The sequence below is a fragment of the Chenopodium album genome, chromosome 1 (genome assembly GCF_948465745.1).
Source record: "Chenopodium album chromosome 1, dcCheAlbu1.1, whole genome shotgun sequence".
In the NCBI taxonomy this organism is placed as follows: domain Eukaryota; kingdom Viridiplantae; phylum Streptophyta; class Magnoliopsida; order Caryophyllales; family Amaranthaceae; genus Chenopodium; species Chenopodium album.
The window spans coordinates 12,617,354-12,634,875 of record NC_137834.1 but is presented as its reverse complement, the minus strand read 5'-3'; the positions used below and the strand labels follow the sequence as shown (position 1 = coordinate 12,634,875).

Here is a 17,522-nt window from a genome sequence, read left to right as displayed (position 1 = left end):
GCACATATGCATGTTAATCAAACACAGATGCACAAACACAATGCACATATGCATGTTAATCAAACACAGAAACACAATGCACAAACACAATGCACATATGCCTACTATACTCATACTCAAACCAAAACATAAAACCTAAACCTAAAATCAGTTTAATTAGCATTCTCTGCTAAAAACCTAACATGCAAAATTAAAAGAATAATAAGCAATGATAAAAAAAATTCTGAAAATAAACATGAAAAATAGGTGTAACATAAAACAACACATATATAACAAATTTTTAACCAATTATAAACAATGAACAAAAAAATAAAGCAAAATTAAACATATTAACTTCAAAATTCAAATTCAATTATCAGAATCTGCATGAAAAATCAAGTGAAAACTATAAAAATAACATGCACTACTAATTTAACATATATAAGCGAAAATTCAATTGAAAATTTTGAAAAAGTGATGAAAAATTTAAGTAAACACACCTACTTCAACATCTTAAGACTTCTTTGTAATCTTCTTCTTAACCATTGCAGAATAAAACACTACAAAAATCGAAAACAAAAACAAAATCAAAAAACCTAAGAATCGAAGAATCAAAACAACTCAAACTAACAAAAATCGCAAAAAAAAAAAAAAGTAAACGAACCTAAATATAGCAAAAAACTTCGAAATTCAAATGCAGAGAGAAACAATCGATTGTAGAAGAGAGATTGAAGAGAGCGAAAATGGTGTTCGAAGAGAGAGAAAATGGCGAATTGAGGAAGAAACAAGAGAGAGAAAGTAGTTTGCTGAATAATGAAGAAGAAAGAGAAAATTTCGCTTTTTGTTAAATTTGAAAAACCTGTCGCGCACGTGTGAGTAAAAAAGGAAACAATATTTGTTTCCTTTAAGCAGCTGATTTACACTAAATTAGTGTAAATCCGCCTTTAATGAACATTTGTGGTGCGTCTATTGCACGGGGTTTTATCCTAGTGTCTTACTAAAAGATTATAAATAAAAAAAAGAAAGGATTGGAGGGAGTCCTTCATAACAATTATAGACATTATTCTCTCAGTTTTAAGCTAATTACCACATTTTCTTTTATAAATTATTCAAATTAATTACTTCATACTACATTAATATTACTTTTTATTATTATTTCTCTCTGGTTTTCTTCTTCTTTTTTTTTGACGGGATTTTCTCTCGGGTTTTTCTTCCAAATTAAAGTGCATTTTTTCTAAACAAAAAAATAAGTGGATAAGTGGATTTCACCCCCCCTCCTAATTAATGTTCAATGTGTACTTTTTTCCCCTTAAATTTGTGACAAAATGATAATCGACTCCCTCCCCTTCCCCTACCCTTTTCGGCCTTCCCAACCCTAAACCACCACCGTACTCCAAAACCACCCAAAACGAATTTATGTTTTGCTTATAGTGGTTTTGGGGTGGTGGTTTAGGGTTAGGGAAGGCCTAAAAAGGTAGGGGGAAGGGGGGTATGGGGAAGGGGAACGGGGTCGATTTCGGTGGGGGGAACGGGGCTGGGGGCAGATTCCGATGGGGGGGAAGGGGGTGGTTTTGGTTTCGGGGTGGAGGTCGAGAATGCGTAAGGGTGGGGGAAAAGGAAGGGGGGCTGCGTAGGGTGGGGGAAAGGGAGGGGATGGGAAGCTCTGGGCGTCGGCCACCGGCAGGGGGGAAGGGGTGGCTGGGTTTTTTTTTCCTTTTTGGAATAAACTTAACGGATTCCGTTAAGTGGCCTAGTAGTGGAATTTTAGGTGGTAGCCAAATTAAATTAAAAATAAAACGGGTACAAAATGTAACACAAGGTACTTTCGTCGGTAGTAAATGTCAATTTTTCCTTATTTTTATAGTGGTGTGTGATTGAATTGTGGTGGTGGTAGGTAATTCTGGGCGATCTAGGATTAGAGTTTGGGAGGAAGGGATGAAGGATGATGAAATAAGGTGGGTTGTGGTGGGTGTGGATATGTGTTAGGGGTGGTGACATAAGGTTAAAACTTGTTTAATTATGTTAGTATGGTTTGGTTTGGTTTTGGTTTTGTTTGTTCGGTTTGATTGGTGTGGTTTGGTTCTGTTTTTTTGCAAAATTTGATGTTTATGTTGCTTGATAGGAAAATTCAATACGGTTTGGTTTTTTTTAGAAAACCGAAATTTAGGTGGTTTGGTTTCATTCCACTAGTGAAAAATTTGTCATTTGTAACACCCTATTTGTAACGGACATGATAAAATCCGTTACAAAAAGAGTAATTGTAACGGGCAAAATTTTTTATCGTTACGGAAAAACTTATTTGTAACGGGCAAAAAAATGTCCGTTACGAATAATTAATAATCGTAACGGGCAAATTAATGCCCGTTACGAATAGTTATTAATTGTAACGGACAAATATAAATCCCGTTACAACTAAATAACTCTCTAGGGTTAAAGATCGGTTCCTAGAGGAACAATCCCCAGCCGCATTTCTTCCTCACTCCTCTTCTCTTTCTCTCTCCTCAAATCACTCTCTCTTTCTGCATTTCTCTTCTTCTTCACTCATCTTCTCTTTCTCTCTCCTCAAATCACTGTCAACACTGCTCATTTCTCTTCCCGCATTTCTCTTCTTCCTCACTCGTCTTCTCTCTCTTCCTGTTCTTCAAGCTCAACAACAATGGCGGCGACTCCATTGTCAATCGAGAAGACCACCTCTGGTAGACTCGAAATCGAGCTTGCTGAAGTCGAAATGCCTGGACTTATGTCTTGCCGTACTGAATTTGGTCCTTCTCAACCTTTTAAAGGTGCTAAGATGACTGGATCTCTTCATATGACTATTCAAACTGGTGTTCTTATTGAGACTCATACTACTCTTGTTGCTGAAGTTCGTTGGTGTTCTTGCTACATCTTCTCTACCCAGGTATAATTTCATTTATCTCGTCATTTTTCGATTTAATCCCCTTTTTTTTTATCTGTGATTTGCCCTTGATTTTAGAAATTTCCAGATCTTAAATGGGGTTTTATTGTTTTTATGGATTGGATCTTGTTGGGTTTGATTCATGTTGTGATGATTTTAATGAAATGAGTAAATGATTGATTTGTAGAATTTTTTATTTGAAATGGACTGTTTTTTCTAAGGTTCAAGATCTCAGATCTTGTGAATTTTTATTTTAAGAATTGTGGGTTAATTGATTAATGATAAAATTGGTGGTATATACTTAAATTATTTAATCAATTTTAGTGGGATTTGGTATATAATTAGAGTTTAAAATGAATAAGTGTTTAATATGTTCATAAACAAGATCAGCTATCTCATGCAGACATGCCAACTGCTGTAATCTCGTGAGATCAAGTATAAAAGACAATACAGGGCTGCAATGCTTAACCCCAAATGGATAGAAACACCAGTAAACCTATGAAGAAACAACAAAGGGAGGTAGCTCGTAGCCGTTCAAGTTATAGACCCAGCCAATGCATTAAAAAATACCAATCTGTTTCATAAATTGCTGACTCTACAAAAAGCCTGTAACAATGTCTTTATTCTTTAAAAAGCAAAAATGCAAAGAAAGGGAAAAGGATGGAGAGGAGGAGAATAGAGAAGTGAAGGCATATTCTCCCAAATGATTGATTTGTAGAATTTTTTATTTGAAATGGACTATTTTTTCTAGGGTTCAAGATCTCAGATCTTGTGAATTTTTATTTTAAGAATTGTGGGTTAATTGATTAATGATAAAATTGGTGGTATATACTTAAATTATTTAATCAATTTTAGTGGGATTTGGTATATAATTAGAGTTTAAAATGAATAAGTGTTTAATATGTGCAATAAATAATTCGAAATGTGTTGTTCATTTCTGGATTCTTAAGATCTCAGATCTTATAAAATTATGGGGGAATTAATTAATATTAAAATTAAAATGGATGATTAAATGGTGGTATTACTGGTATATACTTAATTTGACTCCATGAATAGTTGCGATTTTAAGATAAAGTATGTAGTTGGCCGCTTAGATTTGTGACGTTGAGAGGTTAGCTTCTCGGTTCGACGAAGAAGTGCAACGTCATAAAGCTTGATTTTCAGTTTTTAAGGGTAATGATTTCTACTAGTCGGGCTTTTTAAGCCATCCGAGTTCGTTTCAGGCCCGAAAATAGCGTTTAAACATTTTCCGGATTTTATTTTTATTTTATTTTCGCATTAGGGTTTTGTTTAGACTACTTAAACGTTTTAGCCGTCTTTAATATTCAGTTTTTGACATTTTTATAATAATCTCAAGAGTTATACTCTTTTCTAGTGGATTCCGGAGTATTTTAACAGATTTATCGCTTGTAAATTTGTCTGTTCGCGAAGGATTAGCGCTTGCTTTTATTGCTACCTTTCCGACTGCGTCAATTTGAGAAGAAATTCAATTACTTGTTAAGATTGTATTAATGCATAACCTGCCTATTTGTTATCAAAGAGAAGATGAACATTCAAGTTGGTTATATCAGAGAATTACAATTGATACTGATCTATGAGTAAAAGCATCATCTGTATACGTTGTCTAATTATAGAAAGTTAGCGTCTGCATTTATGCCTGCTATTCAAAGGTACTGGTGAGATGATGTTTATGGTGGTTTAACTTGGTAGAATTAGAGGAAAGTTATGATTTTGGGAACGAATGCAGTTCGAGTTGTGTACTTTGGCAGTTGTTCATCTTTGTTTTCTGGTTTGTTCTACAAAATTTGTAGGATAACTTGACATATGACTAAGATTTGTTTTGATTCTTGTTTATCTGTTTCGTTCTCAAGTGTCCTTGAAATGAGGAAATTGATACCATTGACATTCCTTATGATCTTACTTTCTAGTGATTTCTCATCCAAGATGTCGTGTGGTTTAAGTTGCCACATAAAGAGATATCTGCTACTGTCATTTTCATGTTTATTGCAAGATTTATGAACATAGATACTAAGTAGACTCTTAGCAAGGTCCCATATTCTAAACGCCCTACCAAATTGTTTCTTATCAAGTTTATTATATGATTTGTTGTCGGATTTGTTGTCTACCGTGTTGATTGTTGGATGGGATTGGAGCTCATTCCACTCCCCAACAGATGCCCTGTGCTTTTATTAATAATTCTACAACTATTGATTATAAGTTATGACAACTTGTTTTAATTATGAACATCTACCCTAATGTTTTATAGTTTTTGTTTTACAGATGTGTGCAACAAAAATTAGGGGGACCTACTGTTGCTGAATATGAGAAACTTCATATTGAGATGTCAGACCTGCAGGAGAAATACAAAGAGCTTCTGGCCACCCATCAAGAGACTATTAAGCAGGTATTTTCCTTTCCTTTTATTGTATTCATTGTATGATTTCCATAGGCAATATTTATGTAAGCCTTACAAGCACTGGAAGTGTCATAGTTTACTCTGTTTCCTTTCGAATTTTCCGGCTCTCAACTTGATAAATGTGTAGTGTGTGTGTGTGTGTGTCGTTGTATAATTTCCATAGGCAGTATATATGTAAGGCTTACAAGCACTGTCCTCAGCCTAATGTGTGTGTGTGTATTTTTAACTATGCAGATTAATATTTAATAGTTCTTTTTTTGCAGGTTCTTCTTGAAGAGGAGATGAACATGACAAGTAGTGATGGCTCTAGCATTCCCGGTTCACTTGTTGTGCCTATGGGAGCTGAAAATCAGGTTTGTAAAATTGTAAAGCTAAAATTGTATATATTATTTTTTTTAAATTTAATAAATAATATAGGCATGTTGTGTTTGATTCTTCACTAGTGTAGTTTGCATTTTTTTGCTTCAGATCTATCGATTTTATTTTATTTTATTTTTCTGATTTTGGATCTTTCTTTGCTAGTTTGGGTATGGTGATAAGTAAACCGAGAGTACGGCAAGATATGCTACTCAGATCTTCTCCGGGGGCTTCAACAGTTCAGCAATCAACACGGTTGGTAGTTCTTCCTCCTGTTCCTCCTCCACTGCCCCCCTTTGCTGAAATCACGCCAAAATTAAACAACAACAGGAACAACCCGAGAAAGAACAACAATCTGCTGTTGTTGCTGAAACAGTTTCGAATTATGAGCAAACGAGAGAGCAACATATTGAATTTGAATCTCATCTTAGTTATAGCAATTAGCAAGTGCATGACTTGTTTTTAATTTCTTTAATTGATAAAATCATTTGAATGTTGTATAGCTTTTGCTAATTGAATAACTGTATATTTGTATAAAATATTATTTAAAATTATTTATTTTTTGTAATTGATAATTTATAATAGTAATTAAAATTTGGCAGCATACTAGCAGGTATCACCTGCTGGTTTTTTTTTTAATTTGGGTTCAATTGTATTCGTAACGGGCAGTCAAACTGTCCGTTACAAATAACCCGTTATTCGTAACGGACAATCAGACTGCCCGTTACGAATAACGGGGTTATTTGTAACGGACAATCAGACTGCCCGTTACGAATAACATATCCTATCCGTAACGGCAGCATACGTAACGCCCGTTGCCCGTTACGGGTAGGCTGTTTTTGCCCGTTACGGATAGCTATTTTTCCACTAGTGTTCGTTTTCTAAGCTAAAGTGGTGCGGTGCTGTTTGCAAATTCCAAAAACCGAAATAAGGTGGTTCGGTTTCGGTTTGGGCAATAAACCAAACCGAAAACTGAACTTTCACCCCTATATTTGATTCCCTAAAAAATAAATTATTTTTGCTTATCTGAACTTATCTAATTTGGTTTGATCTGATTGTCAAATTTAACCAAACTTTAACATTAAACGTATGATAATTTATAAGGAAAAAATGTATTAAGTTGGGTCTTGCTAAATTCGTAGCAATGTGTATTTTATTAGTATGCAATTTTCATAATTTTTTCATTACAAAATTAAAAATATTTAGTGGTAAAAAATTGCACATAAAACGCTGATGTGATTTGAGCTTATTTTTTCTGATATATATGATTTTATCTGAATTTTTTTTTTTAATAAGTAAAAATAAGTTGAACTAAATAAAACCTTACAGTGGACTACAATCTACATAGGCGCTTGGAATGGGGGTTATAAATTAATGGGGTAATAAAAGTCAAACTAGGTAAATTATAGTTGATTAGAGGTATTAGTGTAGGGAGAGTTGGAGACAAGGTGTTTATGAATGAATTAAGGTTGTAGTGACATAGGAAAAAGAGAGCGGTAGAGGAATCATTACTCTCCAAATGAGGGTAATAGGTTACCCACCCTCCCCTAGTGTAACCTATTACCCCCAAAATAAGGGTAATAGTTTCTTTTCTTCACCTATCACCACACCATCACTATATAAATCTTGTTACAATCACATCATCACCAGCTCTCCCTTTCCTATATTTACTTTAATTTTGTTTGGTTTGACTTTTATTACCCCTTAATTTAATACGTACTCCCAATCCAAGCGCCCATAATAGTGAAAACATATACTTATTATATATTTTCTTCAAATAATAAAGTTTATATATAAGAGCAAGAATCTCATAGCACAGTGGAGCTAGGCTTATGGGCTTCCGTTCTCATGGTTGAGACCCGAGTTCGACCGTCGCCATTGGGTAATAATACTCTCTTGAAGTCTTAATATTCCCTTGATAGGAAATCAAGGTTGGCCCACCCCTTACCCCTAACATATACTTTCTCTGTTTTTTTTACTTGACCTGTTTCCTTTATCACGATTGCCAATGCAAAACTTTAACGATCAATAACTTAAATTCTCCATAAGTAAAAATTATAAAAGTTATTTTTTATGATAGTACTTATTAAGACGAATCTAAAAAGATCATATATGAATATATTTTTCCTTATATATTATTCACAAAAGACGGTCAAAGGAGGGGTGGTGAATAGTGTAAAAGTCAAAGTGGGTCAAGTAATAAAGAACGGAGGAAGTACTTCTTCCGCCTCATTTATAGTTCCCATTTGGATTGGGCACTTTTGCCAATGCAACACTTTGATTGTAAATATCATTAGTTGCTTATTAGTAAAAAAAATATAGCAATTGAATATTAATAATTTTTTCATCATGAGAATCAAATAAGACCCAACATGACTATATGTTATATCTTATATATTAAGAGGAATTTAGAAGTTTCTCTCACATTATGAATAGTGTCAAAATTACAAATGGGAACTAGATCAAACTAGATGATTAGCATTCATTATTCACTTTTTGTATAAAATCAGATAGGAACTTTATTTGTTTACTTATCTTATGATTTAGTGCGAAATAGTGATTAAAGTTTAGTGAAAATTGTATAGATTTGAAGATTCAAATATGATCTAATTTGATTTCGAGAAATTTAGACCAAAATATCATAATTGGATAAAGAGAGCAAATCTCGAATAATAATATATACTTCCTCCGTTTTCTTTTACTTGCAACACTTCTCTAAAAAGGAAATGTCACAATACTTGCAACACACTATAAAAGGAAAGTTACTTAGGGAAAAACTATACTATTTCCCTTATTTAAAGCACATGGCCCGCTAAATTACACTCCTAACAACCACTCATCCCATTTTAAATTGTATTATATCATGTGAACCCCATATTTCTTAAATACCGTGAAAAAGTGTGTGTTGCATCTAAAAGAAAACGGAGGAAGAAATAATAATGTCATAGTCAATTTAAATTGTTGCAATCTTAAGGAAGCATGGACATTTGATGGTGATATAAATAGAGTTTAATATGCAACCTTTTAAAACATTACAAACAAGATTAGTTGGCATCAACGTCGACTGCTCCGTATGACAACAAGATCTCCTTGCTCTTAGTTTGAGGAAGTACAAGTATGCCTATATATCAATTTCAACCCTTGTTGCAAGTGACATAAGAAACTTAACAAGATAAAAAGGGCCAATTTCCTTCCTTATTTTGTATTAGTTCAGTATCTGTCGTTTAGACTTTCCTCACATGTTAACATACCCCATCTCTTTCACTCTTCTTTGTGCTTCAACCAGCCAAAACTACACAATACCAATTGCTTCTTCCCTTCCCCTATGTTTCAAATCACTTGCTATTTTTAGGAATATGCCTTGTAAAACACGTGGAGTAATTAAAAAATAACATACTACGGGTCCCCTTCGTTCCTAAGATATGTTCTCATTTTCTTTTGGCACATTTACAATAGTGCATAAAAATTGATTCTAAAATTCAACCATCAACTTAACATAAGTTTTAAGTTGAGTTGGTATCTTGATAGTATGATTGGTCTTTAATATCGAAATGAGTCAAACAATATTTCACGCGAGTTTTTTTAAATAGTGACGGGATTCTAAGATCAATTGATTAATTACAGTACTAGCTAGATTCTATATAGCTGGCTCCTGGCTGTTGGGAAATTGGTGGAGAACAAAAAATGGAGGCCTAAAATAAAGAGGAGAACGCATCAGATGATTTGATAGGATAGCAAGGCTGGCATCTACCAATATTGCGGCATTGACGAAAACAAAGCTATCATAGTACTACTACATGACTTAGCTAGCAATGTGTCCAATCTCCTCGTCTTCGAAAGGGAAATTGTCTATGAAATTTTCGTACGCCAACTTTTGCTAGTGGTGATATACTTATAAGAATTTTTAAGTCATAATGTCTTAATTAACAATTTAGAGGCTTATGTAGTTATGTGATCGTATCATGTTAGTATTGCGTATGTTATGAGATTGAAATATAAATAAATTGATTTTACTAGATATAAGATATTATAGGGACTCTCAATTGAAGATAAGTTATATGTTGGGTGTGATTACTTGCACAGTTGCACCCACGCCTAAATTACATGTGACATGCACAAAGATCATTATAGTAGTATATATCTTAATAAGCAAATTACTAATTCAAAAATGTATAATCAATCGTACATCCGAATATAATTTTCGTGTTGGCATGATGACACTAATCTCAATTATCTAATCCTCTTACATACTAATTTTTCTCCATCAAAGCAATCATTTCATCCTAAACTCAAAAATCAATCACTAATCATTCCCTTAAAGCAATCTAATTAATTAAATTATGCTAATCACACATCATCATCATTACCTAATTAAGAAGAAAAGATGACTAAAATAACAATAAAAGGAAATCTAAGCAACTTTGCTCAACTAGTTTGTACCTTTGATTTGTACTATCTCCTCTTCCCCACCTAAAAAGGAAAACCCCCCAAAATTAAAAGAGATTGTAATAAATACCTGCCAAATTGCCAACTCATCAAATCTCTACGTGTCTGATCCCCAAATGACCGTCGATAAAGTGGACCCACTTGAGTAATTTAATCAAAGATACCAATCTGACGGCTATTAAACCCAGATGTATCTCTGTCTATTGTAGCACTGTTGTAGCAGATCATGTCTACTTGTGTAATCCCTCCATTTTTAAATACTTAGTTCCATTTCTCCTAAAATTCTAAGCATGGAGAAAAGAAAAGTGGAGCAAATATTTAAAAAGCGGAGAAATTTAAGAGAAATTGGGGAAAGTAACAAAAATGAAGGTAGTGGGGTTGATGGAAGAATAAAAAATTGTAAAAAGCAAAAGTAGTTGAGAGAATTAAAAGAGCGAGAATATAAAATTAATACTCCGTAAACTACTTCGTATGATTTATGTCGGGTCCACTAGTCGAGAGAAATGAATTAAATATTGTAACAACTTTCCAAATAAGGAAATGGGACAAGTATTTAAAAACAGTCATAAAATGAAAGTGGAGCAAGTATTTAAAAATGGAGAGAGTACTATTTTTTTCCTCTTTCCCTCCCGTTAAGATATACTCCGGACGAAGTAAGCACTACGTGTACTTGCTCTATTTTGTAATAATCGCAACATCTATACTATAAATTAAAAGACGTTAATAAAATATGGTTTTAACTGGATTCGAATCCTCAACCTCGATTAAATAAATGCTACACACTTACCATCTTAACTAACTTTTATTAGTGTTTTAAATTTCACATATTTAACGTTATATATTCCTTTTAAATTAGAGGTTATTTAATTTATTTATTTTTCACAAGATTAGAAAATAAATACATATGAAGTAAAAAAAAAAAAAAAAAAAAAAAAAAAAAAAGGTAACATTCGAGACAACGCCCAAATCATACACTAGCTATACAACAGTTGAACATAATTATCAAATTAAAGATGTACAAACTAGCAATTCGGGGCATCGCCCGGGACACACACTAGTTTTTTTCATTATTTGTTGTACAATAATTGCAACACTTTCTTATTTATTAGTACTACTATGGATCTAGTATTTATAATTTATTACTCCTTTCGTTTTTTTATATGCTAGAGATGAGATTGTGCGGAGTTTTAGGAGATTTAATACGGAGTAAAATAAGATGTTAATGGGGTAGATAAGGTTATTAATTTATTGAAAAATAAAGTGGTATTAGAGGGAGTGGAGACCATTAGAGGAGTGAGAAATGATAAAGTAAAAAAGAGTGGGGACATTAGTGAATGAAAATATATATTAAATTGTAAGAATTTTTAAAAATGAAACTCTACCTTATAAAAAAGCGAACGAAAATGATAACTCTATATAAAAATAAAAAAAAAATAAAAAAAAATAAAAAAAAAAAAAGGAAAATGTTATACATAGCCCCTAGGGCTACATATAAGCATTAAATTTACACTTGAAAATCGTAAAAAGTTAAGAAATCATCAAAATATAAACATTAATAACACTGATTTACGCGTGTTTTTGTCATGAATTCCTAATTTTATACAATTCCAAGAGTTTATGTAATGCTTATAGATAGCCCTTATGGCTACGTATAAAAAAAAGGAGGGGGTATTATTTTTCTCCCCTATCAACTCCACAATACTACTTTTTATTTATTTATTTATTGTTTTCTCTTCTAGTAACAGCTACTCGTAACTAAATACACTCCTAAAAACTATACTTTATATTATGAGTATTAATTCTTTTTTGACCCCACCTTATACTTTTCTAAAACTACGTGCAACACTTAGGGTCTGTTCTGATTAACTAAATTGAACTGAACTGAACTTATTAGAGCTGAACTGAACTGAACTGAATATTTTATAAGAGAAGAAAATTAAGAACTAAACTGAACCCAACTTATTTGAGCTAAACTGAACTAAAAATAAGCTGAAGAGAACAGACGCTTAATGTTGCAATTATTACAAAAAGAGGATGTGTTTTATCTCTGTTTCATATTATGTGCAACATTTAATAAATATAGACTATACAAAAGTATGCGAATTTGAACTTGTGACCTAATTATACAAGCTGTCAAGCGAAAGTATTAAGGGTCTGCTCTCTTACGTTGAAATTTAGTTCAGTTCAATTCAGTTCAGCTCCTAATTTCCTTCTCTTATAAAATATTCATTTCAATTCAGTTTAGTTTAGTTCAGTTCAGTTCAGTTTAGCTCAGTTCCGTTCAGTTCAGTTCAATTCAGCTGAGTTCAGTCAATGAGAACAGGCCCTAAGTCAAGGCTCGTTAGTAGATCTTGTCTTATAACTCTATATTTTTATAATATGATTGAACTTTTATAAGTGTTAATGTGTTATGTTATTATTCCAATGTGAAACTTTGTACAACAATACATGAAAATTTAAATTTGCATCAATTAATTACTCGAGTATTTAATTATCAGTAAGTAATGGGCAATTCTTACAAGTACTAGCATGATTATACTTTATATGAAAATTCAAAAATAGGATAAAAAAAAGGAATGAGTACTTATTGATGATTAATGATATAATTGGTTATAATTTTGTATTATCAAATTAGAGCAATTCAAAAAAATAAAATGAATACTCTTTAACTTTATTTAGGGTATGTTCTCTTCCGCTTAATTTTTGTTCAGTTCAGTTTCTAATTTTCTTCTCTCATAAACAATTCAGTTCAGTTTTGTTCAGCTCAGTCCAGTTCAGTAAATGAGAACAACCCCTTATTCTAGTGGAAAGAATTATGAGTACTTCGTATCTCCTCGGCTCTCCAACTATTTAACATACATCTCGTTGTAGACACCTTTGGTGTTCCCTGAAGTCCTATGGAATATTTCTAGAGGTAATCATCACTGGCCTAACCTGTTAGTCCAATAAGACTCAGCCTAAAAAACTACAGGTTTAAACAAGCTTATAAAGCGTAACTTTAGTTCGAAGCCCGAGCTCGAGCTCGAACCAACAAAAACCAAAAGGCTTGCTTTGATATGATTAGTCCGACATTATTTTACAGGTTTGAACACAAATTTTATTCTTAAACCTTGCTCGGTCTAACTTTGTTTTTTTTTTTTTTTTTTAGGGAACGGTCTAACTTTGTACCACCTCTAAAAACACCATATTACGCTAATCCTGACCGTGGCCTAATTTGATTTGCTTTATACTCCGTATTAGATTCCGATTTGATAGGACGCCTTCTTAGTTTCTCCGTACCTACCAAAAAGAAGGAAATAAAAAATTGTCTATAAGTAGTACTGTACTTTGTACAATTTTCTTTTAGCTTCCCAGAATACCTCACTCAAAAGTCACTCTTCTTCTTCTCACTCAACTCTTTCTTTAAGCTCAACTCCCGAGGACAACTTCCATTTTCTCTCTCCTCCCCATCCGTTGAAGTTTTAAGATATTGAACACCTTCGAATATCATAATCTTATATTATACAGTACCATAAAATTAATAATACAATCATAAATTATATCATATAGTATTACATGTATGTTAAATTTATAATAATATATCTGGTATTGTAGCGAGATTTCGAATGGTGTTTTGAATTTAGCAGTTTTAAAAAGGTGTAATGGATCCGCAGACGACGCTGATGAATGAAACGGCGTCGTTTAATCTGTCGGAGATCTGGCCGATTCCGTTGAACGGTGTCGCTGCGGCAGGATTAGACCTCCGGAGAAACCCGTTCGGGCCGAGTTTGGCCCGGTTTGTTGACCCCGGCCCGAATCTCGAAGTTTCTGGAAGCGACGGCGGTGGTTGTGGTGCGGCCCGGAAGAGGAGAGAGAATGTTGCGGATGATGATTCCGTCAAGGGTGTGTGCAATGGCATGGTATTTCTATTTTTCCTTTTTAATTTGCTTAAATATCATCAACTCATTTTTAATTTACTTCTGATGATTTTGCTTATTTTTCGAAGATTTCAGATTTAATGACAGATTTTACTTACCTGCAGATTAGTATGAACTGTTGATTTATACGAATTTTAATTGAGATAACTATTAATCACGTCCAAAATATTACTAGCAATATTTATTTGATTGAATTTTGAATTTTGGTTGATATTTTTGTACGTGCTAAATGTGATCAATGATAATCATATTGATTTTAGGCTACTTTAGGTTATCAATTATGATAGCAACAAGTTAAATTAGCATTAATATTGCACTGGGTTAGGTAGTCACTGTTATTTAGGTATTAGTTAGATATTTTCGAGATTTTGTTAATTTTGGTTATTTTAATCAAAATGAAATTAGATGGAAAAATCGAGCAAATTGTTGGATTGGATAGGCATTTACATGATGATTGATGAATACTTGAAATCGATTGTGTCATCATTGTTGAACCTATTATCTATGGATTGCTGAACTGTTTTTATCTAGTATTTCTTGTTGTAGTTCTGTATGTAATGCAAATATGCAACAGAGAAGACTTTACACTCAATTTTCTGTTTTGACAGAGTGATTCTGATGGTAAAAGGCTCAAATCAACAGGATCCGGAGATGAAAATCAAAATCAGAAAGCTAATAACGAAACAACGTCTGGAAAAGGAGGTGAACAAAAGAGTAAGCCAGTTTCTGATCCATCAAAGGATTATATTCATGTTCGAGCAAGGAGAGGTCAAGCAACTGATAGCCATAGCCTTGCTGAAAGGGTATTTTCTTGCTAACTTGTTTTCTCTATTTTTAGGCCTTCATCATTTTTTGTAAGTCTAAATTTATAACCTCACAGTAAAATTGTCTATTATGTGATCATTTAAAGAGATTATGTCAAAAAATAAATATATATTGTATTTATCAATTTCTTGTAAACCATTTGCTGTCAGAGATCTAGGAATATGATACAGTTGATAAGATATCAGATTTTTTTTTTTTTTTTTGCTGGCAGGCTAGAAGAGAAAAGATCAGTGAGAGGATGAGAATACTACAAGATCTTGTCCCTGGGTGTAATAAGGTTCGACCTGCTGCTACGATTATTCCACGTATTGTTGTTGTCATTATTATTGTCATTTGAAGGGCTGATAAACTGTCATATTGATTTTTGCAATTGACATGAGTATTAATTGGACTGAATTCTCGGTCCACTTTTCTCTTATTGCATCTTATCAACTTATCTAGTTACGCAGTAAAATCCTACTAAGATTTTTGGTATTTGGCGGTGTTTGAGTTTTCGAATATGTTTGAAGAGGTTCATGATCAGTATCCTGACCAAACTTCTGGGTTCAGGTCATTGGCAAAGCACTGGTACTTGATGAGATCATAAATTATATCCAATCGTTACAGCGTCAAGTTGAGGTGTGTAATTGCTGAAGCTGTTGGTTGTATGTTCTTTCTGTTGCCTTCTTATTGAGCTTTAATGCTAACCCTGAATGCTCGTTGTAGTTTCTATCGATGAAATTAGAAGCTGTCAATACGAGAACTAGCCCTGGTGTTGAAGGATTTCCCTCAAAAGATGTAAGTAAAAAGACTACAAACTATTGTCTCTACAAAGAATGAGCTGTGGCAATGTTTTTTTTTTCCGTCATCGGATCCTTTTCCTACTGCTTTGTTAAATATGAAGTATGTGATACGTGTAACATTGGAATGTAAGTTTTGCAGCAGCTTGCAAGCTTCTGATTGGCCTTAGCTTCAGAAAATTAATCGGCCCTTCCTCTGACTGTGTTCCCCTGCCAATCTGCAATTCAGAATGGCATTTCTCCTTCTTCTGGCATATCCTGGTTTTTATCAGTGTTTTCAAGCTCAAGTTCCCAATTTTATTTTTTATGGGGGAAAATCAGTGACTGATTCTGCCAAGATACAGCTGGCTTTTGAAGAATACCGAATCAAGTTTTATTCTCCCTCCGCCCCTTAAAGTTTTCCCCATCCACATTTTTTCACTCTATTAAGAGTTGTGTTTTGTGATTAGGTAGAGCATAGACTTATGTGGGGTAGTAATTAAAGTAGAGACTGATTGTAGGGATCATATTAACATATAATGGGCCAATAGGGTAATCTTTAAATGATGGAGGGAGCATTTAAACATTAATTTTGGAAATTCAGTCTTATACGCCATTGAAGTGATCGTATTACACTATTACTTGCTTGATTCATACCTTTATTGTATAGAAACAGGAATGGGGAAGTAAAAGTCGTGAAATGAGTTTTCATACTATTGGGGGAACACATTTTAGTTAACTCATTCAACTCCATTTTTTTGGAGTTTTTATTAACAAATATTACTAAATAAATTAGAGGTTTTCTTCTTTACTATACATGATGTTTAGAAAGAAGAGGTCATGTTGTTACTATACAAATTTTTTGCTGGTCAATCATAGACATGGAATTGAGTTTCCATTTCTCCACTTCCTGTTTCGCTCTTCCCTCTATGGTTTGTTTATTTTATTAAATGCTAATTCAGAGTACTAATGGTAGGGACAATTGCTACACATGCTCTGTCCTATAGGTAATCTTAAAAAGCTTCATCAGATGGAAGAATTTGTTATCTAACTTGCTAGGAAACCATTACGGAGTATTTGTTTAGCCTTATTCATGCAGATGTCACATATTTTTCTCATTGATGTTCTTACTATTGCTTCAGCTGTAGCGTCATTAGTTGGAATTTTGTGTTTTTTTTTTTTTTCCTACTCAAGTGTATCCATAGAGGAATTACCCTTCATATGTTTACTTGGTTTTGCAACCTCTATTTGACTTTTCAGTTTGGCCAACAAGCTTTTGATACTTCTGGAATGGGATACGGTTCACAAACCCCAAGAGATCAGTATGGTCGCGATACATCACCAGAATGGTTACACATGCAGATTGGTGGTGGTTTTGACAGACAAACATGACAAAAGTCCACTGCTTGTCTCTCTAGCCCGGAAATAAGATCCATTTTAGCTAGAAGTAGCTCATACTCCTTCAATGACTGTAATATTGTATACCAGTCTACTAGTACCTTGATATAAACACAGACCTTACATCGATTACTGAATCAGGCGTGAAGTGTACTCTGTGTTTGTAAGAATACTTCAATTGAATTTACACATTCCCCTCTTTATCACTTTCCTCTTAAAGCATATGTAATACTCCGTACTTGTAAGAATGTTCCCAGATCAAAGGCTAAGCCTAAAAGTAGTCTTAGCGTCTCTTAGAACAAGACAGGGAGTCAGGGATACTGATGACTGACCGTCTGACCCTGGGTGTTTTCTGAATAATACGAAGTAATATGTTAACATGCAGGCCATATCCAAGTGGGGGTTATTGCTTGAAGGCCTTGAACCCTGATTAATAAGTTACAGACCATTGTCATACGTTAATCCTACTGCGACTGCCTTGTAGCTACTAAACTCCAACTAATCCGAGTTCTAAACGGGTCGGGCCATAA

General features: G+C 33.6%; 2 protein-coding genes and 1 long non-coding RNA gene across 5 annotated transcripts; all 3 read left to right on the top strand.

Annotated features, from left to right (window-relative positions):
* Positions 1–2,429: 2,429 nt before the first annotated feature.
* On the top strand, positions 2,430–5,354 carry LOC145564121 (adenosylhomocysteinase-like). Its single transcript, XM_081624495.1, has 2 exons — positions 2,430–2,878; positions 5,156–5,354. The coding sequence occupies exons 1-2, from the start codon at positions 2,636–2,638 to the stop codon at positions 5,192–5,194; spliced, it is 282 nt and encodes a 93-aa protein (XP_081480621.1). The 5' UTR covers positions 2,430–2,635; the 3' UTR covers positions 5,195–5,354.
* A 203-nt stretch (positions 5,355–5,557) lies between these two features.
* On the top strand, positions 5,558–6,252 carry LOC145564056 (uncharacterized). Its single transcript, XR_014094740.1, has 2 exons — positions 5,558–5,644; positions 5,814–6,252. It is a non-coding gene; the product is annotated as an uncharacterized LOC145564056 (long non-coding RNA).
* Positions 6,253–13,426: 7,174 nt separating this feature from the next.
* LOC145642203 (transcription factor BPE-like) lies at positions 13,427–17,198 on the top strand. Of its 3 annotated transcripts, none has more exons than XM_081693315.1 (6): positions 13,427–13,993; positions 14,620–14,814; positions 15,048–15,113; positions 15,386–15,454; positions 15,542–15,613; positions 15,750–16,764. In XM_081693315.1, exons 1-6 carry the CDS (start codon positions 13,736–13,738, stop codon positions 15,783–15,785), a joined length of 696 nt encoding a protein of 231 aa, XP_081549441.1. In that variant the 5' UTR covers positions 13,427–13,735; the 3' UTR covers positions 15,786–16,764. The 3 variants fall into 3 exon arrangements, with proteins under 3 accessions (XP_081549441.1, XP_081549449.1, XP_081549433.1); XM_081693323.1 differs by having other exon boundaries at positions 13,428–13,993; positions 15,758–16,764; XM_081693307.1 differs by lacking the exon at positions 15,750–16,764 and adding an exon at positions 16,855–17,198 and having other exon boundaries at positions 13,430–13,993.
* The last annotated feature ends 324 nt before the right edge of the window (positions 17,199–17,522 follow it).

Coding starts and splice junctions, on each gene's coding strand:
- LOC145564121 (XM_081624495.1), top strand. CDS start 2,636: ATGGCGGCGACTCCATTGTCAATCGAGAAGACCACCTCTGGTAGACTC. Junction 2,879..5,155: donor GCTACATCTTCTCTACCCAG/GTATAATTTCAT, acceptor TTTGTTTTACAG/ATGTGTGCAACAAAAATTAG.
- LOC145642203 (XM_081693307.1), top strand. CDS start 13,736: ATGGATCCGCAGACGACGCTGATGAATGAAACGGCGTCGTTTAATCTG. Junction 13,994..14,619: donor AGGGTGTGTGCAATGGCATG/GTATTTCTATTT, acceptor CTGTTTTGACAG/AGTGATTCTGATGGTAAAAG. Junction 15,114..15,385: donor TTGTCCCTGGGTGTAATAAG/GTTCGACCTGCT, acceptor TTCTGGGTTCAG/GTCATTGGCAAAGCACTGGT.